This window comes from Uranotaenia lowii, chromosome 3 (genome assembly GCF_029784155.1).
Source record: "Uranotaenia lowii strain MFRU-FL chromosome 3, ASM2978415v1, whole genome shotgun sequence".
Classification (NCBI taxonomy): Eukaryota; Metazoa; Arthropoda; class Insecta; order Diptera; family Culicidae; genus Uranotaenia; species Uranotaenia lowii.
This window is the reverse complement of record NC_073693.1, coordinates 38,911,580-38,937,202: the sequence shown is the minus strand read 5'-3', so window position 1 is coordinate 38,937,202 and position 25,623 is coordinate 38,911,580. Positions and strand designations below refer to the sequence as shown.

At 31.5% G+C, this 25,623-nt stretch overlaps 2 protein-coding genes across 11 annotated transcripts in view; both read right to left on the bottom strand.

Annotated features, from left to right (window-relative positions):
* The window catches only part of LOC129754131 (collagen alpha-1(XVIII) chain), an 875,414-nt gene that overhangs the window by 607,874 nt on the left and 241,917 nt on the right, over window positions 1-25,623 (bottom strand). The gene's annotated exons all lie outside the window — the stretch shown is intronic.
* Window positions 20,162-20,921, bottom strand: LOC129754133 (calaxin-like). The gene has a single exon (XM_055750013.1). It carries the CDS (start codon window positions 20,850-20,852, stop codon window positions 20,169-20,171), a length of 684 nt encoding a protein of 227 aa, XP_055605988.1. The 5' UTR covers window positions 20,853-20,921; the 3' UTR covers window positions 20,162-20,168.

Genomic DNA, 25,623 nt, shown 5'->3' with positions numbered 1-25,623 from the left:
AAATTTGAAATGGTCTGATGTTCGTTTTTAACAAACACTCGATTCCCAGTAAAAATTATTTCATTCTTCAGTCAGTTGTAAGTTCAAAATAAGCTGTAAGGTGGTCTTGTGCACTATTTTGACATACATTTATTCGTTCCACTATTTAAAGGACGCCCTGAGCTACTATGAAGCCAAAAAGTCACTTTTGTATCTAAGAATATAAATTCTGGAGTTAAGATCCATTGAAAAAAACTGTGTTTATTTAAAGCAACCACTCAGTGAGCGTTTTAAAAGTTTCATTTTGAGGAAGAAATGACGAAAAAGTAGGTTTCTGTAGAAAAAATCTGCTTTAAGATGTTGCGCAATATTTATAGGGCCTAATGTACGAATATATTATTGAACTAAAATCAAGTAAAAATATCAAAAAATTAAAAAAAAATTGGGAAGAATTAGTTGACAGTAGTTTTACAGCGTTTTCTTGTAATGCTTTTTGATTTGGAACACCTTTTTTAAACGAAAAAATAATCTACCATACCAATTTAAAAATCTCTAACTTTCAAATAGATCGATTTGAAACAACAAATATTATTAAAAATTGTTATCTGAATAGTTTATTTTGTGTTTAAGATTTTCGAGCGTTAGTTGAAAGCCCAGATGTGAACTTTTAGAATTCTAGGTGCTTTTTATTTTTATATAAATATATATAAATTATCTTGTGCTATTTTGACTACACCATCTACGAAGAATCTAAGAAGAATTTTTTTTTAAATGCCTGTTTAGGTTAACCTTAAACAAATATGGGTTCTAGATGATTGAGTTTTTTTTTAAAGCTATTCTATTTTGTTTTAAAATTTGATACACAAAATAATTTATGACCTTTTAACATGGTCGTAGGAATAGAAGAGGTTTTGGGGGGTTAAGCTCACCCCCATGAGGGCCCAAAAAAGCAAGCGAAATATTCTAATCTACACTCAAAAATTTACCCTTGAAAACTAATCCAAGATTCATAATTCTGATACAGTCTTAAATTTAATCCATTAATTAATAGAACTTCTGTTCTATGGGGTTTTATGTAAGTAATTTATGAAAAACTGGTTTTTCATGTTTCTTCAGAATAAAATGAATCAAAATCCCATACAAACTTCGGGCCCGTTGAGCCACCCCTTCGCGTGATCCGATCTGGCCCAAATTTAGCATCAGATCTTGTACTAGACCTAGAATCAATTTCAGCAATCAGCGTATAACTTTTTTTTAAAGTCGGGTCATTTGGGGCACTCTAGTCCAGTTTAGAATTCTTGATTTTCGCTTTGAATCGTCTTTAGAAAAAAGGTTGTATTGAAATCATCGTTCATTTGGTTTCGCATCTCATTCAAAATTTTTGTTAATGATTTTCAAAACTCATATTCGCTCCAATATTAAGATGACAATTTTCCGAATATGGAAAAAAAATTACCCTGAGTTTCAGTTTCACATTCAGATAAGAAGTACTTTACCCTAATTTTCATACAAAATTCAAAACAACAGTTCAGATTCAGCTTCAAAATGGCGATCCTGAGCTCAAAACTAAGAATGAGGTGCATCATTCAAAATTCATATTTTAATTCAGATTTGCAAGTTGGATCAAAAATATATGATTTCGATAATGAATTCAGATTGAAACCCAAAACATCAGAATTAAAATAATATATTCAAGATTCAGAGCTCCAAAACAAATTTCAATTCTTTGTTTATTTTTGAAATTCTAATTTGAAATCATATTGAAATGCGGAAACAGATCCAAAATTCAAAGTTTGAATTAAGGTTCGAAATTTAGATTCACTTCCAGTAAATATTCTTAATCACGCAAAAAATAATATTAAAAATTCAGATTCAGTTTGAAAATGAATTCACAATCAAACAGAAATTATTCGTTGAGAAAAATTAAATAACATGAGTTCGCAGACTATTAATTTTGTATGATTTTTCAATTTAAAAAATCAAGCCATAATTCAGCTAAAAGTCACAAATAAATGTAAAATTTGAGTTTGTTTTGCAAGTTTTATTTAATGAAATTTCTTGGTTTCAAAACAATAATCCACAGGATTTTAATAATGAAATTGATAATTAATGAAAAATATTTGTCAAGTTATCTTCCTTTTGAATAACTCCAGGGAATTCCATATTTTTGATTATATTATGTAACAAAATCAATATTGCAACTTTTTTCAAGAGCCAAATTTCAAATTTAAACCTGGAATTTTAATCAAGTTTGCGAGAATCAGATTTAAACCACAAAATTTTTATCTATTTCTTGCATTTTTGAAAATTTGATTATTTTTTTTTATCGATGGGTAATTTTTTTAAAATTGCTGAAATATTGGATAGATTTGATTTAAATATAGAATATGTTTTTTTTTTTTCAAAAAAAAAAAAAAGGTTTTCTTTGAGCGGCTCACAACCAGAGGGAGATAAGTCATCAAATCATAGTTTCGAATAACATTTTTTAAATTTGAGCTATTTTAATTCAAGCTAAAGAGTGCATACAAATATTTTCAAAAAATCTTAGTTTTGCACCGGCGGTAGATTAAGATAAAAGGAATCGATTGGTAAACTTGACTCAAAATCAAATATTTTGGCACTTATCTGCCTCGATTCTGAGGGCCCCAATTAAGTTAAACTTTCCAGATTCTCGAGCAAACTCAAAGAATTCAACCATCAATGAAAGTAAGCTTGCCTTTGTGTTTCTTAAGGATTCCTTTTAAAAATGTCAGTTCGAGTTTGGGAGCACTGGCTTTTGCTTAACGCGATTTTCTTCGAAGAGAATTTTCTGCGAATTTATCAAGTTAATGCGATTTAAATTTCTGTATTTTTCGTGATAACATTAATTCAAGTGTTCGTGAGTGTATTAAGTGTGAAGATCCTTCAAAAGTTTTAGGGGATTCTGAGCGATTTGTGATTAAAGTGCTTAAAATTTGGTTTCTGGATGACGCCATTTCCATAATGCTTCCAAAGTTTCGAAAAAAAAACTATTAGAACAAAAAAAGATGGCGCTGAAGAGACTTATGAAGACGGTTTGGATCCATACTAACGTTAGCGTTGCAGAGTGGTTTCAGTGTAAAAGTGTTCCCAATCAATTTTTAACTGGGACAAATTCATTGGATTGGATAATTCTTTTCATCACCCGAAGCTAAGTAAATTTTTATATATCTACTTACACGTTACTCTGGTCTCTTTTCGTTAATTGGACGAATTTGTTTAGTAAAATTTCGTAAGACTATTTGAAATTTGATGCGATGATTTAACTTTTATAATACTGGTACCTAATCTTAATTCTATCACTTATTTTTTTATAATTTACTGATGGTTAAAAAAAATTTTAATTGTTGGTGTTTTTACAGTTAATATTACTTAACCATTTGAAAGCAGGTTATCTAAGCACTTTTCCAATTTTACTAGATTTATTCTGTGATAACGCATCAGTGCATGGTTTAAAAATTCGTAAGATAAAAACACACACAGATGTCACTAGTACAGTTAGAAAGAGGTTTGCATACCTGGTGTGACATTTTGGAAGTATTTTTTATATGTTCACCGACATCTGGTGAGTTATTTTGCTTTTTTTTGTTTTGGCGCCATCTGATGAATGATTTTATGAAATTTCTGTTTGATATGTACCCATAAGTGATTTCACTGATTTCTTTAGAAACATTTAGTCGTTGCAATATAATTGATGGTTATCTTAATTTAACATAGACAAAAAACGCCATGTGTGTTCACATTACAGAAAAAAAATCTTTGTCTAGAACTAAATTTTTTTAACACCAGATTATTCTATCATCAAACATCAACCAGACGAGTGATTCATATTTGTTTAAATAATATTTGTAAACATTGTTTTTTTTTCTTCATATTAAATAATAATGTTTACTAACGTGTTGAAAAGTGGTTTAAAAGGTTATCAATACAGTACTAACTGGGTAATTGGTCGTCTCTTAAGTTCTAATGATACAGTAAAATCGGACTTGTTGCATCAGATTATTTTACTTTTTTCTAAAAAAATATTTAACGAATCAGAGGCTTCTTCGGGCGATTCTATATTCAGAAGTTGATCAGTTTTTCGTTGCTCGGCTGTAAAATCGGTTTCGGTAGTCAGACGCAATCTTTGTTGGCAATGGCAATGAGTTTTTAAAACTTTTTCTATTTAGTAGACAGGTGTCATCTGATTGGAATATTTTATGATCAATATCTTAATATTAACCAAGTTTTTAGATGATGCTGCATCAAGTATTAAATTTCCAGCTGCAGAATTTTTAAATAAAATCACACAATGTTACAATGTTCTTCAAATATTTAAAACTTATCACATATCACATATAAAACAATCATCAAAGTCTTTTAGCATTGAATTATTTTTTTTCTACAAAATATTACAAAAAAGACCTAACATAAAAATCCTTGTTTACAACGATGCTATCCATTAGTAATAATTTATATTCCTACTTTTTAAATTATAGTTCTAGCTTACTATGAGTTATTGTGTTACCATGACCATCACTAATTATGGGAATGAATATAATTTATAATTGTTCAATACATTCAGTTGGATCCCACCGCGAAATTGGAACAAGTGGAATCTGAGCTGCCTAATATTTTGAAAGCAAATGATTAACTGAACTATGCATCTGATAGCCTTTTACTTATATTTTATTTTCAGCACAAATTTTATAATTGGGTATATTTTAGCTTCCAGCCCCTCCAGCACTTCAATATTTAATTATTGACAGTTTAATTTTCATTATTTTTATTCATTTTATTATTATATTAGTTTTTACATATAGGTAATATCTCATCTTTTTTAGCTAGACCGATATCCAATTTATAAGACGTTTGCAAAATCATTTTTATTTGCAGTTATATTTCACCGTTTTATTCAATTTTATTCTTAAAACAATTAATTTTACAATTATTTTTAAATGTTGACAACACAACATATACAGCCGTATAGGAGAAAAGTGAAAATGTTAATACTCAGGATGGAAACAAATATTCTTTAATTAAAATAAAAGGTTTAGTTTTCCATAATTGATGAACTCTTCATTTCAGATCTCGATCGCTTTGATTTATAATATTCAGCTAATCACCTTACTTGTATCCTACAGATTATTGAATTATTTGTATTGACATTTGAATATCTTATTGTTTTGAGTGATGAATGAATCACTGTATTTTATCTTTTTCAGGAAACAATAAGCGATCCTTAGTAGTGTACCACATTCTTATCTCATATTATATTATATTATATTATATTACATTATGTTATATTATATTATATTATATTATATTATATTATATTACATTATATTATATTTTATTATATTATATTTTATAATATTATATTATATTTCATTATATTTTATTTTATTACAAAAATGCTCATTTAATATGCGAAAAATGGGTTAGGGGCATCAGGGTACCTTTGTTTTGCAAAAGGAGCGAGTAGCAGTATGTGCTTGTTACCCGTTTCGAATACTTGGCGTTTCTTAATTTATGTCAAGGGAATTTGGCATGGTTGAGAAAATGGTCGTATTTGATTACTTTTTGTAAAAGAAGGACGCACTCTTTTTTCGGAAGCCTTGGCGGCGGGATTATAGTTTGCATGCTATCTTGGTTAGTCAACATCACGGTTATAGCTTCTCGAGACTTTTTCCCCTTTAACCCTGGATACCGTAAGTGCCTCTGCTTGCGATTCCATTCCCTTAAAAGTCTCATAGAGGGGTTATGACAGTGTTGCGTGGTAGCCAAGATGGTCGCGTGGGTTATTTTCTTGGCCATAACTGCGGCGCTGCCGCAAACCCAAGGTGGATTTATACATACATACATACAAACATACTTAAGGATTCGTTTTGAAAATGTAGCTAACCATTTAAAAGATTTTAAATTGTTTTTTCATAAGTTTATATTTAATACGAAAAACTTTTGATGCATTTTACCTTAAAACTGAATAGTCTAAAAGTATTGAAAATGCAGTGCATGAGAATCTTTTCTCATGCACTGCATTGTTTAAGCAAAAATATCGTGAAAAAAATGCGGTTCTTCTTACGGCCCTGTATTTGTGATAATATTGTAATAAATGTGATAATATTTTTTTCCATATTCAGAAAAATACAATAGTTAACTCTTTCTCAAATCCTTATTCTTTTATGTGATTTAAAAATTTCATTGTGGTTTATGACTAGTAACATTATTTTTATTAAATCACTAGCTGTGGTCTGCATTTTGTTTGCAAATATTAAAAGTATATGTTGCAAACAAACAATAAAAATGTTATCCCCTTGCAGGGTATATAATGATTGTTATGAGATAAATTTCAAATGACTAGTGTTCGGCATCGCTAACTGAAAAGTTAGTGGTGCTTATTAGATAGCTAGCTCGGCCAAAATTAATTTATTATTATTATTAAAATTTATTTGAGACCTTTTAACCTCCTGGGTTATTCGGGTCTTTTCAAAATTACAGGTTACATTTAAATTTTTACAATTTTTGTTGTTTTGAAAATAATTAGTGTTTTAAATTTTTCCAAGTTTAGTTTAAAGAAAGTTAAAAAATCATTTACATTTTCATTCATGTGTTTGAAATGACTCACAATTTTCAGATGATTAGTAGTTATGTTAGTTCGCTATTCATTATTACGTCATAATGGCAGGTGCATGTGGATCCAAGGTGAGATTTGAAGATTTTCAGGATATCTTGTCAGGCTACATCCCAGGGATAGCAATTACTCTCGGCTTGCGGCTATTGTCAGCTTCTAGGTCACTCGAGAGCGACTGATCGGGATCTTGGTTCAGACTGTTTCCGTGGATAATAATTGTTGGGAAAACCGAAGAGGCGATGGATACGTGACCTCAAACCAGCAGTCTCATGATGAGAATGGATTGAGGTATAATGATGCTCGTGTGTCCAAATTGTGAGTGATGAGATGTAGAAAGACTATTTGTGTTCATAGTGAAATACACTATTCTCACTGGAGCTTCTTCCGAGAAATGTATTTGCTCTGGGAGTTTCAGGAGCTTCGAAGTCGGATAGGTCGCTGTTTGATGGACTCATTTCGGAGTTGGAGTTGATGTGAGATGTAGCACTGCTCAGAAATTTTTTAGATTCAATGTCCAGAGGAGAACGGTTCCCGCTTTCCTTTTTGAAAGTTTTTGTTTTGATCAGTTTTAGGAATTTCGATGTTGGCTGATACTGTTTTGCTCTTAGAGCGTGTGTTAAGAGCGATTTCGGATGCCGCCATGTGGGTTGTGGTGGTTGAAGTTTTTTTGGTTGACGATGTTGTAGGTTCCATAACTTTGGTTCTTTCCTTAATCTCAGAACGTAGTGTTTCATAATCATTGCACTTTTGCTCGTACAGCTTCTTGAGTTTTTCGAATTTAGCTTCTAGGTTATCACATACAGCCTGCAGTCCAGTTAGTTTTTCGACTTGTTTAGTAAGTTCCGATATCTGTGCATCCTTGCGTATAGTATCAGCTGCGGAGGCTCGTACCACTGTAGCCGCAAACGATGGTTTGTTTGATTGACTGGATGCGATACGTTTTCGTGCTTCAGACCAAGTAAGAGATTCGTTAGTTTTAACGCGAATGACAGATTCTTCTTCTTTGTATTTAGGGCATTTTTTACTGATAGCTGAATGGTCGTTGATTCCTTCCGGACAGTAGGGACAGCAGAATTGAAGTTCACATTGGTTTTTTGAATCGATTGGATGTTCACCAGCGCATCGTTGGCATTTAGTTTTATTTGTGCATCGTTTTTTTGTATGCCCATATTCCATACAATTTTTGCAAATCATCGGTGATTCGTAATAAGTTCGAACTGGAACTCTGGTCCACCCAAAATATATTTCTCCCGGTAATCTAGTGCCCGAAAAACTAATGACAATGAGAGGAGTGTTGACAACTTTACCATTTTCTCGTCGAGTGATCCGACGGACAGCGAGGACGCCTTGCTGTTTCAACTCGTTCAATAGTTCATCGTCAGACAGATCTACAGTATCCGCCTGGTAACACAAACCCTGAATTCTATTCAAGGTCGGGTGCTCTACCACCTCGACTGCGGTGTTGAGATCCAAGCGGTTTTAGAAGTTCAAACAACTCTACATTGTAGGTAGAGATGGAGAAGCTTTTTCCATCATTTTCCACATTCAATTGAAGCTCTTTTCGAAGAGATCCTTTACGTAGCTGGTTTTCGAGCGCATTGGCAATAAAAAACGGATTTTTCGGTAAGCTTGACGGATTAATTCCTGGTTGTCGCATTTGAAGCCAACGCTTCTTACCATCGAAAGTTGATGTTCGCATGTAGGAGGGGATGGTAGAACTGTCCACATCTGAAGAGCTCCTCCCACCCCCGTGGGATGAACTCGTCATTGTCCACAAGACCACCAATTATTCAAGCTTGGACTTTGCACATGAAGATCGATTGCTACTGATACGTGAGTTCATCGAACTGAGTGAACAAGTGAGCACTTTATAATGGTTGTTCGACAACAAAAGAAAGAGTGTTGACGAAATTTATTTTAGAAAAATGCCTGATATAACTGTTTTTTTTTCTTCGTATTCACCACTTTTGATTGTTTTGATACGAAACGACGGTCAAGATCAGAACTTTAATAAAGAGTTACGAATCCAGCTCGTTAGGAATACTTAAACAAAATACTTTCTAACCGGCCCGGTTATCGTACGTTCTGTTCCCAATGAGGGTTGCGATTAGACTCGGCCAAAATTAATGATCGCTAATTAAATCCGCTAAATGTTGCGTAAAAGTTATCGATCTATAATAAAGCGCTAATCGTAAATCGATAGTAGAAAGTTTTGAAAAAGATGAGCAAACCACAAAATTTGCAGCCATCTTGATTTTTTGACTAGATAAACTAAAAAAGTTGTTAAATGATATCAATAGAGATAATTTAGAACTTATTTTGTGATATTTCTGTCCATACCAGTTGCGTCAGTCCACTTTTAGTTTTAGTTAGCGTATTTGGTGGAAAGTAAAAGGAAAAACTTTTGAATCCAATTTTTCAAAATATTCACCCGTTTATCACCTTTTGACATCAGTTAATGCGAAGATTCTCTTTAAGTAGATGTGTTGTTTTGTCTGAAATAGTTATCACCTTTTTTGACATTAAAACTCTTAAGATTGATAGACTTGTTGACTTATTTTTTCACAACTTTTTCATCTCTTTTATATTCAAAGAAGGTTTATGCTTCAGACATAAATTCATGTGAAGACAATTCAAAAAGACGCTTATTCCGATAATTCCAGTCAAAATCGAAATGAATTTACTTCTGATATCAATCTTTAATGAAAATTTAAAAACCTGATCGGATTCGAAATATTAAATCTGAATGATGCCGAATTTATGATCTATAAGTCTATGGCAAAACTAATACTTCAAAGAGGTAGTGTTCTTCAGTTAGCTTATTCGCTAGATGAAGAAAAATCAAGCGAGAAAATTAATTAGCTAACCGAAAGTTAGCGGACTAATAAGCGGTTAACGGTTTAGCGTTGTTTAGTCGGACACTGCAAACGCACAATAACATCGCTTAATAAAACGCACAATTTTTTGTGTTTTAAATATTTCAAAGCAGATTGGACTAAGTTGAAGGAACGTCGTTTAAATACGTCTTTGTTTTCATCTCAAGGCACGAGTTTTCCAGATCTAGGCTTTGAATTTATCAAAAAAGAAAAAAAAAGTATAAGAACAGCATTTTTTTGAAATATAGATAAGTGAGTTTATAATTAAAAAAAATTTAAAACTGAATAACTATTAGTGTTGACAAAAGTTTATCACAATATGCAATCATCATCAAGGTTCCAAATTGTATAAAAAATATTCGATACAAAAATTCAGGTTTATTCCACAAGGACACCTGAGATTTTTTTTTTATTTTTTCCAATAGTTATTATTGAAAACCAATTTTTTTTGATATTTGAAATTTTTAATAAAGAACAGTTGATTTTTTAATAAAATATGAAAATATTGTTAAAAATTCCTGTTTTATTATTCAGATGTTTTTTATCATGACAAATTAATGACTGGTTTTACTGAAATGTTATGAATTTCTGATTTTAGGTACCAGATTTTTTAACTAGACTTCTTTAATGTTTTGCTAATGAAAACGCAGGTTTCAGTGGTGAAATAAAGTTGTCGTTTATTCCCTTTCGTCGTTGTAGTTCTTAAACTATAGGCTATCACATTAGCAATAGCTATTTATTACTCTTACACTGCAGTGATATCCTTGATATTGATGTTCTAATTTTCGTGTGTTATTCTGAGCTAACCACTCAGAATATCTGGCAACACTGCTGAGTTACTAAGAACCTAGACTGAGTAATTCAGCTTCACAGTGAGATGATGTAAACCTTTGTATTCACAGTGTCTTCCATCATCAGCTGTCTGTCATCATCAATCACCAAATCTGTTGTTCGCAATTGCGAATTGCATGGAAAAATTGGGAAACAAAACAAACAATATTTTGGTTTCAACGGCAAAACAGCAATATCTTCTGCTGGAGAACCCGAAACAAACGGCGAGTTTCAACATTTGCAATTACGTTGGTTCCAAAAATGCTATTGTCATGTGCAATGCCAAAATCGAAAAAATTAAGAATATGCTTAACAAAAAAAGAGCGATTTACGATCTGATAATTTGCACTTCTTAAAACACATATTCAACCAAATTGCCCAACATCAATTGAGCATACAAAACTCATCCAACTCGTAATCTTGAAATTATTGACTAATAAAGATCAAAAGACCAGAAACTCGTGATTCCAAAACAAAACTTGGAGGAAAACGTAATCCAGGGTTGCTCAAAATTTCTAATGTTTTTTAAGAACATCACTTCATTCAACTTGAACCAAGAAAAACAATTCTCATCCCTGATCCACGATCCGTCCGAAACATTTTCCTTCGCCATTCGCCAGAAGTCTGTATAACATTGCAAAACGATTTCAATTTACTGCACAAGTGTCCTGGCTGATGTACCTACGTTGGTTGGCTCTCTTCCATTTGGGTTCCAGTCTTTCCAATTCTCCTGTTCCCCAAAATAAAAGTAGCACGCACCCCAGAAGCGTCACCTTAATCTTGTGGACCTGTGTTCCGAAATTTACGACTCTTTGATTGCCCGATGGTCATATTATTGCGTTCGCCATATTCCATGGAGGTATAATCGAAGCTGTTGCTGATGTGCTTTTTGCGGAGGAAATACTTTTGGGGAACTTTTTTTTAGCAAAGTGGAACTGCTGCTGGAAGTTAATAGCTCTCGGAAGTAGGGGGAAAAACAAACTGGAGAAGTCGTTTGGGAGTACATTAGCGACAATCGTTCGTGACAAGAATTGACAATTTTCGTTGGGTAAATTTGTCGCGTTACATTTGCAGGCCGGTGTTTGGAGATAATTTTCAAACACATTTTATCAATTCGAGAATTGATTTCATTTGGGGTTTGGTCAGAAATTTCTCGAATTTAGTTAGTTTAATTTAAAATTAGATTTCAAAGTACAGATAATAATGATTCAATTTCTCAAACCTTAAGAATCCAAAACTAGAAAATAACATGTACCTGTTCAATTATGTAAACAGTGAATCGATACCAAGTCCGGGATGCTTCCTCGGCTTCTGTTTTTCCAAACTATGAAACTCATGAAATGTGCGACATGAAACGTATAAATTTTAATAAAAACAGTTCTATCTACCAGCTCGTAACTCACTCTTGTTGTCGACTATCGCTCCTCGACTGGCAGAATCGTTGGCTGGCTGCAGGAGCAAAATCTTGAAGCGAATCCGCCAGGGATGAATCTACCGCTAAATTCACATGTTTAACCTAGGGTGGAATTAAATTTTACTTCCAAGTTTTTCAATCAGGGATTATGTATAAATCTGAATGATTTTCAAATTACTTCACAGGTGAAAGATTACGGCTTATTTGAAGCTTTTGAAAATTCATGATTGAAGTCAATTAATAAAACTAGAAAATAAATTGAAAATATCATATGTTAAATTACACAAGATCAGCAAAAGAATAAAATTAAAAAAATGATCAGTTCAAGAGAGTAAGATAAACTTTATGATTAAGAATAACGAATGCAATACCTTAACAATCAGGAAAATCAAAATTTTAATTTTGATGCCAAATGATGCCAAACAAAATTCATGAAAAGTCGAGATCTGGTGTTATCTCGAAAAAATTGGTCAAATATGGACTTTTTGTGACTTTTTTGGAGTAGTGACCGTTTTTCGGCAAATCGAGTCCCAAAACTACAATTTTGATTTTTTGGATTTGCTGTGGTCCCTCGTTACTTGTTTTTTGAAATTCTTAATTTTTTTTTTTTGATAATAGTTTTTTTTCTTGATAACATCAAATTTTGACGATTTATGCATTTTCAAGTCATTAGTCATCAAAATAAAAATTAGAAATTTTCAATTTTCCTTTTTGGGTCAGTTTCTGGGTCAATCAATGAAATATGTTTGGTTGGTTTGCGATTTTCGACACAATTTATTTTGTTGTGACTCAAACGTTTATAGATTCACGGGAAAAATGTGTGAAATTTTGCAATATAAGCTTCGGAGGATTGTAATGTTAGTTTATGAAATATTTTATTCATTTGTTATTTTTCAAAGTATTAATTTACATTGAAATTTACATCTGATTTTGCTGCGCATCTGCTGGTAAGGAGAGAAAATTAAAAAAAAACTCCCAAACAGTCCAGGAAGTGTTCCTTCAAGCGGTTGGTGGCAGCTTCCTCAATGCAGGATCTAGAAGACAGGTCCGTTAAAACGGGAGGAGTTAAAATCTTGATCATAAATAAAGGCTAGAACCTCTTTATCACATTTCAGGACCGAAATCTGCAGTTTTCAGAATAAAATTCCCAATTACCAAATATTCAATAAGATTTAACACTTTTCGGACGCTTTGATACTTTTTTCTTCTATCAAAATTAAAACTCAACTTCTTTGTACTGAGTTAGCATTCTGTATCAAGTTTAAAATTTTTGATTACCGTCATCATTGAAACAAGGTTTTTATTAAAAATTTGCTTTGAAACACCGGTTGGAAATTGGTTTTGCTTCTCATACTGAAATAACGTTCATTTTCCTTATTTATATTCATTGTTCAATGTTCATGTATGTTCAATAGACTGGTCAGAATGGGATCAAAAAAAGTATCAAATGATTTTTAGTTCTTTTTGGACCCAATAAGAACTATGCAAATTTTAGTGGCTCTAGGATTTCCATACAACCTTTAAATTATTCGCTACATCCCATGTCATATCCTAAAACTACCAAAACTTGCACAGTTGCTATTGGGCCCAAAAGGAACTCAAAGCCGTTTGATAGTTTTTTTTTTCTGAACCATTCTAACGTTCGTTTAATGGTTTTTTTTTTCGATCAGAAAAAAAAAGTTTATTGTTTTAGATTTTTGTTCGATGTTTGTACATTTTCAAGGAATGGTCTCAAAAGTACAATTATAAAATGTGTTTTTTTTTTTATTTTTGTCATTACAAATATTTTCTCACTAGAATGTCCATTTCACAGTCATTTTTACGTTCGGATCCCGGGAAAAAATTTATAGGAGATTATATAGCCCTTTTCTACTCTATATGTACGAAATCATAGATATATGGTATTCTTTACTTACTTTTTCAGCCTTATTCTTTATTGTAAAACATATAAAACTATAAGACTTCATTTGCATAAATTTCTTAGTTAGAGGTGGACAAGGTTCTTTCCATAAACGAAAAATTGTCTGTTGCATATTTTATGCATGAGACGGTGAAAACAATAATAATTAAATATGAATCTCTTTATTCGAAAAATCTACATCCACAATATTAGCATAAATTTTGTTTCTTGGCAAAATAATGAAAGTTTTTAACAGTATAATGAAGAATATATTTTTATCTGCGTTCAACTTATATAATTGAGCCAATCTTATAAATTTAATGCATATATCATGTTTTAGATTGATTTTGATTAATTTAAAAATAAAAATAAATAAAAAAGTGACTGAGAAACTATTTTTGAATGTTGCCAAAAACGAACGGTTGAAAACGGATTCGCATTCGCTTGATCAGTCGCCTTAAACTTCGGTTGGCGCTACTCGTCAACTCTCCGTTTTATGAAATAACAGTCCTTCGGAATTGTATCATTTTCTCTTTCGGGATTGTGGTGCACAACCTGACTTATAATTAAAAAAAGAAACTAGATCTCCCATTTCGGTGCCTCAGATTATGAAATCTCTTAAAATCGGTCTAAACTTAACGGATGTTACCAAAATCGAATGTTGCCAAAATTGAAGGGGCTCTGTAGTACTTTAGCCAACATAATTGAGTGCTTCCTGCTGCAAAAATTGGATAAAATTTAGAAAGATTTTTTACCATCGATAGAAGTTGATTTGCCTGACTTCAGGTGATTTAAAAATTCTCGTAAATTTTCAGATAACAGCATTGCTGCACTTATGTTTCAAATAGTGTCATTTATTTTCCAATGATTTTTCTACTATGCACAGTGTGCAAGTGCGAGTGCAAGTGCAGTGTGCGTTGTTTTTTATTTTCACTACAAACCTTTTTTCATTTCAATTTGGTTTAGTTGATGTCCGTGTTTAAACAATCCATAGAAAAAAATAGGCCTAACCATATACCAAGGTAGAACAATTATATTTCTTACTGACTTGACCTTTTTTCCAATTTAGGTAGTATAGTTTTTCGAAAATTTAGCTCGATTTATTGTGTTCCGGAGTTCCCGGAATTTTTCCATCGTTTTCCGGGATTTGGGAATTCCAGAAATTGTTTGATTCCAGGCAATTTTCGACCGGGAATTCCCAGGACAGACACTATTTCTCATGTAAAATGATAATTAAGGAAGTTTATCCAAATATTGACAAAGCAAACAATAGCTACTCCAGAATTAATGATCCATTAAAAGTGAGATCTAATAATAAGGTTTAATAATGGATTTTTTGAAATTTCAAGATATTTTCCAAATTTTTCGTAAGTGATAATCTCTAATAGAAATTCTCTATATCACAAACTAATTCTTAAAATTAACTATTTAACCAAATAAGTATTCAAAATACAAAAGAATTCACGCATCCAACTTTCAATTAAGTTTATTGATTTTGGTACATCCGTATTTGAAACTTTTTTTCAGCAATTGCGAATTAATTTACCGTATTTTTCAATACCCTTTCTTTAAAAAACGAATAAATATATGAACACTGGAAAACAATTTCTGTAATTGATTCCCAATGTCGGGCTTCTAATATGAATACCCTGAAAATCTTCAACAGGGTTCCGCTTTGTATGGATTATTGAACAACATGTAGAGAAAAACTAGTTGCAAAGCTAAATTCAACATTTTGAATTCAACTCGGATTAGATCTAAAATTTTGAATTTTTAGTTTATATGATCTTTATCAACATGAGATTATTGACTTCAAACACCCAATCGTGTGTAACTACATACTTTTAAACTTACAGTAAAATATTTTCGTTTACAGCAAGAATGAGGAATGAGAATGAGATTGAGAAATCTGAAATATTCTATTATGAAACAAAATATTTCATAGATGATATGCATGCAAAGTATTTGTTTAGATAGATTTCAAAAGAAAAATATGAAAAAAACTATACCTACTGGTAATCAAAAAAACATATGACTTGAGAATAACACTTAACATGAAAAGCTCGCGATCAAAATAAAAATATAAATTTGAGATAAAACCTTCAATGGTAAAATATGTTACCTTAAACAAAATGTTCAAATTTTAAAATGTTTGTGTTTTGTGTCGGACTGTTTTTCGGATGAGCAAAAACCAGAACGTAGGGACAGCAAACAGTTAAAGAGATTGCTTTACCATTTTTACGCTTCAATTTTTTTTTGAACAGATCAACAAACTAAATAAGATATGTTTTTCTCATTCGTTTTAATTTAATTTTCAAATCGTTGTCTATATTTTCAAAGGACTTCAAGATCTTATTTGGGTATGAACATTAGACCTTTTGCATTGATGAACATTGCACGTTTGACTTTTTGCTCAAACATTTTTTTTTTCGATGCCTTTCAGGTCACCAAGTATTAGTGTTGAATTTTGAGATGATTTGGTTGATTCCTGAATAAATGTTACGCTTTTCGATTTGGTGTGGAAATTTGTATGGTAGAACAAATTCCTAAGCTTTATTTTTTGTTAACATGAGGAGAATCAAAGCAATTCAAAAAAAGCCATAACCACTTCAAAATTAAAAATCTGAATCCATGGAAAAGTGTTCAAAATGGAAGTCTTTGCATGCTAGGGCTTTCAATAACTTCATTCGATATTTTTGCCAAGTCATCAAACTCATTAGCTTTGTGAAGCAGTTTTTGGTTATTTTCTATTTATTTTCATTCTACAGTGAAATATCTTTAAAATATTCAGTCATCATAGCTAAAAAATATGCAATCATTTATTTTGGATAGCAAAGAATATCTTTTCAAGGATACATGTTACGTTTGTTGTTTGTTTTCATTTACTATAAGAATTAAGGAATATTTAAAATCCAAATATATATTTTTCTTTACTCACAGTAGTCACAGTACATCTTTGTGTTTATTCAGGACTCAGCGAGTCGCTTCCAAAATTTTTATTGCTATTTTCAGCAGTCAAAATAACCAAAAAATGTCATGGAAGGTGCAAAATTTAATAAAATTCAAATTTTCATACAAAGCTTGCAGCCGTCTAAATAAGGCACCTATTGTTAATTGGTTGCGTAACATTAATCGTCAAAAATTAGAGATAATATGCAAACTTTTCTTATGATATGAAATTTTGACTTCGAGTTATTTTTAAATCTGTTTAAAATATTCGTTTGAACAATTTTCGCTTATACATTAAATTTTTTTTTATATTCAAACAAAGTTTTGCAGGAAGATAGCATATCAGATTACACATACAAGACGTATTGCAATCTATTAAGAACCCGGAACTTAATAAATTGGAATTTTGTTAAGTTTGCCTGACTTCCGGTTATTCCGGTTTATCCGGTTATTTAATACAAAATTCGGGAACAGTCTAGTATGCCTCCAAAACGAAATTTTTCTGGGTGTCGCCCGGATTGCTCTAATTGAACCAATCACTAATACTGAAATTCTCTATGGAAATTTTGATTCAAATCAGTCTAAATTTTTTAAAACGGATTCAAAAAATTTTACTGATTTAAGCTTTACACTGTTGATTGTAAAACTTCTGATGTACAATTAACCTTTACTGAAGTAAATATCTTGAATTCAGCATATCATTTCCCTATAATTGAACAATTTTCAAATTTTGTTTTATTTCTGTAATTTAAATGATTTCATAGTTGAGGCGCTTGGAGCCAAACAGGTATCAGTGCAGATAAGCTAATCCAACAAAACAAGAAACAAGCTTTTAAATTGTTCTGCTTTGTGATTTTCCATATATTTTTATGAAAATGTGTATGTTTTTAAAAAATCCGAAAAAAAATCTCTCATACAGTTTGTAACATGAAAAATTATTTGGCATCATCAACTCAAAATCAATAATTTATAGCACTAATTTCCTTTTGAGCCTTAGTTCAATTGCGAATTTCATTGAGTGACTCTCTTTACATGAATATTTTTATGTTTTTAATTTTATCTTTTTCAAATTCAATTCAATAAGACTTTTAAGTCTTAAGTTGTTTCTCCAGTAACTGAAGTTCAGTTTCACGGTATTCTGACTGATCACTCTCGTACATATTGGTAACCTAAAATTCAAAAAGTTCAGAAAGTTCATCAAAACCCCTTGAAGTTTTGCCATAATTTTCAATATAATTTAACGGATATAATTTTCGGAATTCCAAATAAATTCCTAGATTTCCTTTGAAAAAGGCCCGAATCTACGGCCGAAACGTCGGATATAATGCAAACTATATTGTATTATTAATAACAAACAGTTTTGCCATAATTTAATAGTAAAGTGTTGCAATTTTATGATAATTTGTGAAATAATAGGAAGAGTAACATGGAGAATCAGAGCACCAAAAACTGTACATGAAATGTCGCTTCTGTTTTGGTGATTCGTCAACAAATCGAGGGACATTTTTCTTCCATCCGAGAAATGGTTTACATCCAACACTGACTTGGAGAATTAGATATTTTTGTTTTTGGTTCTGATTCTGTGTTTTGAACATTGAATCTCCATTATGAGTTCATATTTTCAAACATTTTTTTTTGCATCTTTCAAAAGAACAATTTGACAAAATTTTCTGTTTTTCCACTGTTTTGAATAATGTTTTTCTTTGAAAACATGTGATCCACCTATTATTTTTATTTTTTTAGATCATAACTTGAATTGAAACGATTGTTTTTTGTTTGTTAAAGATATAAAATTGAAATACAAATTTGGATTATGGAATCAAAAATTTTCAATTCCTGTTTTGCTCTGTTTGGAACTTTGATTTTCAATTTTGTATTTTAATTTCATTTTTTATTTTTGTTTTAAAACTTGATTAAATATTATGAATTTTATTTGTGACACTGTATTGTGGTTCTAAACAAAACCTGATTTTAAGCTTCGAATCCTTAAACTTTTATATCTGTATCATAGAATTTAAATATAACTTTTTTTTTATTTTTTTTTTACATTTTTTTTGTTTTCTCAATTTTAACCTTTTTTTTTATATATAAAATAAAGTCGTTTATTCACAAAACATACACATTAGTTACAAAGGTTTACATATTTTCCAAAATGTTTCTTCAATACAACTCTATGATTCCATTTGTATTCGTTCAGGCGTTTTTTAAAAATGTATAAATTTCCTATTCTTCCTAAATTAAAGCTCATTCCCCTAGCGACTAACCATAGCACAGTTTTTTGACATTGGTTTTCGGGCTGTATTTTCCACGAAAGAATATCTTCAAGAGATTGTACAGATATTTTGAATTTTTCTCTAATGACTTTTTCTATCCACTTCCATACAGGCTTTGCATTTGTGCATTCTTTGATGCGATGTATATTCGTATCCGGCCCTGAGCAAATTTCGCAATTGCTGTTTTCTAGGCGACCTATATTATACGAACGTAATTTTTCTTTGTTTGGCAACAAATCATTAACTAACACAAATAATCGCGATCTATCTTCAGCTGCTAAGAAGTTGCTGTTTAAATTTTCCCGAATTGTTTCCCAATTTATAAGTGGTAAATTTTCTTCAATTTTTGGAATGATCTTTTTTGTATCAATGAAATACCAATATAAAGCTCTGACATTTGTCAATGAAAAGTTGGTTTTTAAAATAATCGCTTCTTCTATCAACTTTAAAATACTCATTACTTGTCACCAGGGAAATATTAATGTATTTTTTGGTTCCACCATCAGGCCAAAATACTGGAAACACTCCTGAGAAAAATTGCCACGAGCCCTCCGAAGGCTTAATCCGGCCTTGGATAACACCATCTGATCGAAATATATATTATGAGTTGATTCAAATGAAAAAATGCATTCGTTGATAAAAAAAGATTGTTAAATTTGTTTGAAAATTTTTTCAGATCCACCCCAGAGCATTCCAATGCGATACTTTAAGTTTCGTTGCTCCAGAACGCGACCGCGTTTACGATGAATGGCAGTGTTTGGCCCTGGGAGCTCCGTCCTTCGTTTATCCATACTTTAACAATTTTGGGGTAACGGAAGCCACTAGCAAGCATATTGCATTGCACCACTACTGGCTGGCTGGCTGGCTGGTTCCTGAGGAGTGCGAAAAGAAGGATGTTCCCGGTTGGTCCTTGAACGAGACTAGACGACACGGGATAAACGGGCTGGCTGGCTGCAATAACAACGACGATCCCTATATTCAGCAGTCTTCGAGTCTTCCCTCCTTTCGAAAGGGAATAAAACATTCAGCAGCAGCAGCAGCAACTTACTTGGAAGCTTACGAGCTTTTAAGTGAATTTCTGAAGGACCCTCTTTTCCCATGATGATGGTAATATTCTAGCCAAAGATGAATGACATCCTAATGCTCTCAATCTTAACCTGTACTCGTGAAAACCAATATGGATGAATAAATCATCGCGCTGGGATTGGAAAGGAACTTTCACTGAGGTGTATGTTAAACTAATCTAAACGGGTGGATCAGATTTAGTTTGGACTTTTATTGTTTTTTTTTTTTAATTTTCAGCCTATAACAAAAATTAAAATTTCTCTACCTTATCCAGAAATGTTCGAGAGAACGCATAGACGTAGGATCGGTTTGGCATAGCCTGTCCGAAACATTCCATCAATTCTGGGTTTTTTTTAACTGATTCCCGGAAGTCCTCCAGCGATATCACACCATCTCGATCAACGTCCAAACGTCGGATCAACATCTCAATCATATCCTTGATCGTTTCTTCAACCTCTTCCTCGTGATGTTTGATGAACGATTTCCTCAGCAGGATCATCATATGCTCTCTTCTCAACTCACCTTCCCGGCAAAAGTCGTAAACCCGGAAGCAGTGTTCAATTTTCTCATCCATAGTTCCACGGAGAAAAATCGACAGCATCCGGACCCAGGACTCCATCGACAGGAAGGCAGTTTCGGTGCTGGTTAAGGCCGCCTGGATTCGATTGGCCGTCGTCTCGTCCGGAATCCCAAAGGCTCTGTCAAAAAATCGAACAAACTGCACTCGACTCAACTCCCGGATTCCGCAAACCTTTGGAGACGCCGAAGTCACTGGACTATCGTCATCGTTGACCAACTTGTAATAAATCAACAGGCAGGCTTCGAGCTCTTGCTGGGAAAAGTGCGTTCTCCTTACCATTCTCCGGATAAGTCGATGTACTTTGTTCAGGAAGCGACATTCCTCGCTCGGGTCCAGGGTTATATCCAAAGGCATTGCTGAGGATTTTGAAGAGCCAAAATTAAGGAGACAAGAAAGGTGGTCTTCTAAAAGACAGGAATGTCAACAAACTTTTTGACTACTTGGACCAAAAGCATTTTAAGTTCAATAAACGAATAAAAACATGATTTAAATTTCATTAAAATGTTAAAATTGCCAAAACTGTAAAAAGTTGTCAAAATTGTCAAAATTGCCAAAACTGTAAAAATTGTCAAAATTGTCAAAATTGTCAAAATTGTCAAAATTGTCAAAATTGTCAAAATTGTCAAAATTGTCAAAATTGTCAAAATTGTCAAAATTGTCAAAATTGTCAAAATTGTCAAAATTGTGAAAATTGTCAAAATTGTCAAAATTGTCAAAATTGTCAAAATTGTCAAAATTGTCAAAATTGTCAAAATTGTCAAAATTGTCAAAATTGTCAAAATTGTCAAAATTGTCAAAATTGTCAAAATTGTCAAAATTGTCAAAATTGTCAAAATTGTCAAAATTGTCAAAATTGTCAAAATTGTCAAAATTGTCAAAATTGTCAAAATTGTCAAAATTGTCAAAATTGTCAAAATTGTCAAAATTGTCAAAATTGTCAAAATTGTCAAAATTGTCAAAATTGTCAAAATTGTCAAAATTGTCAAAATTGTCAAAATTGTCAAAATTGTCAAAATTGTAAAAATTGTAAAAATTGTAAAAATTGTAAAAATTGTCAAAACTGTTAAAATTCTCAAAATTGTCAAAATTAGCTTAGCTTAGCTTAGCTTGATTGACTACTCACATCCACCTTAAATCATTGAACTCGAAATGAATCATAAATAGTTGTAAAGCAATATTTAATTCAACGCAACAAAATTTTCTCATTGTAATTAAAACACTTTTATAGCATATCAACATTTCGAATTCCATGATCGCTGGCGTGGCTAAGTGGAACAAGTTCCACATCGCCAATGGTTGCTACTCCGTTAATGACCGAGGCCATCAATTTTATTCAGAGGTCAAAAGAATGGTGTCTGGGATTGACAGCACATTCACAATGAACAAAACTGATGCTCTCTCTTTAAACATCAATAACGGCGCCGGCCACGTCCTAGTAGTCAATGGATAGAAGGAAAATAGAGAAAAAGGATTGAAAGATTCATAACTCATGCTTTAGGACCGAGGTTACCTCTGCATCCTAGCAAAACAATTTTGGTTTGGAAATGGAGGGTAGGATATGATTAGGAGACACTTTTGACTAGTGCAATTTAATATTATACATCCTGTTCTTTTGGTCTTCCTGTGTTATTGAGATTATCATTTCTATTCTTTGTATTTATACATGCTTCTTTGAAAGTCTGTTTCCAATTATTCAAGAGATTTTCGAAAAATTCTATTTATGTTTTTACAGTTTTATTATGATAGACTTTCTTTTTAACATAACTACTTCTTGTATAGACTTAATCAATAAACACTAGGTTGTAATAAAAAAAAAACAATTTTTAAACGCATAATAAAACTTGACACTTTTCATTGTGAAATATTCTCTTCTAATATTCAATCTTATTGAACCCTTTTTGCCAATTAAATCGAGTTTAAAATGAACAGTGCAGGATATCGTGTTTTGAAAGTTGCATTACGAAAGAATTACATTTTATCTTCAATGTCTTAGAGTTCTTTTTTTAATTTCTGGTGGAACTTGACTGATACTTGAAATTTTATAAATGAACCTAATTCGTCGATAAGTCGAATTTGAAACCCTGTTATGGTATATCATTTGAGTTATTTAAACCAAAATTCTTGTATCTTTAAGTTCTGTAACAATATGTTAAACATGCTTTTAATTCAAAAATAACAGCTCAGATTATCAGGCCGAACCTGAAGATTGTTTTATATATATACGTGTAGAAAAATAATATTCAGCCTAAATTTGTTATTTGAGCACTCACAAACCGAAACATTCAAAAGAGGAATGAGTGATTAAATTAATCCCAAAAAAATATAGAATGTAACACAATTTCATCGGAGGACGTTTGAGCTTTTCTGATATAACATTTAGAAATTATTGCTGTCAAAATCGTTTAAAGTTTTGCGCACGCAAACACAATTTCTTCAAAATCATTAGCATTTACATCATTCAATTTCTTTAAAAAAATTAACCTGTTTCTTAGAGAGAATAATACTATGACAATGTGTTGAGACAATTTCCCATTTGAATATTTTTGTGTCATTTTCAAAAAGTTATGGTTATGAATAATACGCTCAAAGCCATTAATAAGGAAAAAATCTGAATCTTAAAAATTATCTCAATTATTGAAAACATTATTTGGGCCTACGATTGACTTCTCTGTTCGTCTATTGTGAAAAGGATTGTTCCAGATGGTTTTTACATATTAAAATCTGATACTTATCTTTCGGTTAGGATTTATGGTGAAACACATTTCGAATATTTGCAGAAATGCGAATACTTTTCGTACCTCCAATTTTCCCGTTTCACCGTCGATTATTCTTTTTGTTTTGATTTCCATTCCTCGCTTATCCCATTTCCGCATCCGCAGTCTTCAAACATTTACAGCCAAAATGAACATTTTAAAGGATGGTTTGAGAGTCTTCAATTTTTTTCTGCCAAAAAAATACAACCGTCATCGACGGCCACAGCCTATAGCAAGTCTCTAGCATCTAACGCAAAGTTTACATAGATAATAAACAATTTTAGAGCTTTATTTTTCGATACTCGACTTATTAATTTTAGTTCCGGGAACGCAAACGTGTTGAAAGACATTAAATCTACGTATCTACATATCTAGATATACAGAAATCAATACCATATACCTTAAAAGTGTTTAAGTTTTATCTTCTATTAGTTTGAATTAACAATCTATGGAAACTTTTATGCCTTTTCGGAATTGAAAAATTAAAAAATATTAAAATGAGTTCTTCCTCATATCTGATAATGCTTGCATCTAACACGTACTACGGTAAATTGAGACATTATAAATTATATTGTAGTGCTACTAAATAAAGTGAAATTTATCACTCTACAAACGTCAGGCTATAAAAAATTGTGGGGATTGTAGTGCCGATAGAAACATAGCTTAATTATCAAAAAAGCTGATAACACAATCGCATATTTACTTTCGCTAAACAGATGATAGCAGTTAATGTAACGCTAATGAACGAAATTGAAAATATGTCAGATAAGAAAATCAATATATTGGTTATCTTTAAACGGCCTAAAGCCTCATTAATCAAATATAGTTTTGCCTGTTTAGATGGTTTTAATAAACTAGTGTATAGAACTTTCGGCGGCAATGTAGTCGTCTTTGATATGTTTTGCTAAATGTGGTAGGCTTTCTATAAGGCATTATTATAGGAATGATATTTTTTCTAATTTGTTGATAATGAATCTTGAATAATCTTCAATACTTTCAAATTAATTTGCGAAATTAAACCATGATATAATTAACTAGATTGAAAATTGCTAACATAAAGCTGGTCGGAAAGAAATTATACCTTCATTGTCTTAAACGCCTGGAAGGTAGATTCGAAAAATTATACGAAAAATTTTGTTGTCTAACTTCAGGCGTTTAATGATGAGTAACGCTTATAGGGGCAATTTTATATTATGAACAGCAGGTGTTTAAAAGTAAACAAAAATAGGAAAAAATATACTTAGCTTCGGGTTTTAGTAAGATACCGGGGATTCACGATGAATTTTTTAACGTTTTTGTTCAGAATCCGTTTGAAAATATTTTGAGTCATCGCGCAAACCTTAGTCACATTCTTCTGAACCACGCACTTTTCATACTACTATGAATTTTCAGTTTCATCACACCGTTATCCCCGTTATACCACAATTTGTTTTTTTTTTAACACAAACATGTTTTTCTTTTTTAAAATCTCACACTGTTGTGTAAGGCTTGTCCAAGAATTTCACTATTAACGATGGCACGGACACGTTACGTTGTTAGCGAATCATATAAAGTTAATTAATATTTCTAATTTCACCCGGAATAAACGATTTAATTACACCGACCACAGTAATCAAAACTGCACTAGGCAGAGTTGCCAGACTCTCCAATTCTCAAAATTGTCAAAATTGTCAAAATTGTCAAAATTGTCAAAATTGTCAAAATTGTCAAAATTGTCAAAATTGTCAAAATTGTCAAAATTGTCAAAATTGTCAAAATTGTCAAAATTGTCAAAATTGTCAAAATTGTCAAAATTGTCAAAATTGTCAAAATTGTCAAAATTGTCAAAATTGTCAAAATTGTCAAAATTGTCAAAATTGTCAAAATTGTCAAAATTGTCAAAATTGTCAAAATTGTCCAAATTGTCAAAATTGTCAAAATTGTCAAAATTGTAAAAATTGTAAAAATTGTAAAAATTGTCAAAACTGTTAAAATTCTCAAAATTGTCAAAATTGTCAAAATTGTCAAAATTGTCAAAATTGTCAAAATTGTCAAAATTGTCAAAATTGTCAAAATTGTCAAAATTGTCAAAATTGTCAAAATTGTCAATATTGTAAAAATTGTAAAAATTGTAAAAATTGTCAAAACTGTTAAAATTCTCAAAATTGTCAAAATTGTCAAAATTGACAAAATTGTAAAAATTGTCAAAATTGTAAAAATTGTAAAAATTGTCAAAACTGTTAAAATTCTCAAAATTGTCAAAATTGTCAAAATTGTCAAAATTGTCAAAATTGTCAAAATTGTCAAAATTGTCAAAATTGTCAAAATTGTCAAAATTGTCAAAATTGTCAAAATTGTCAAAATTGTCAAAATTGTCAAAATTGTCAAAATTG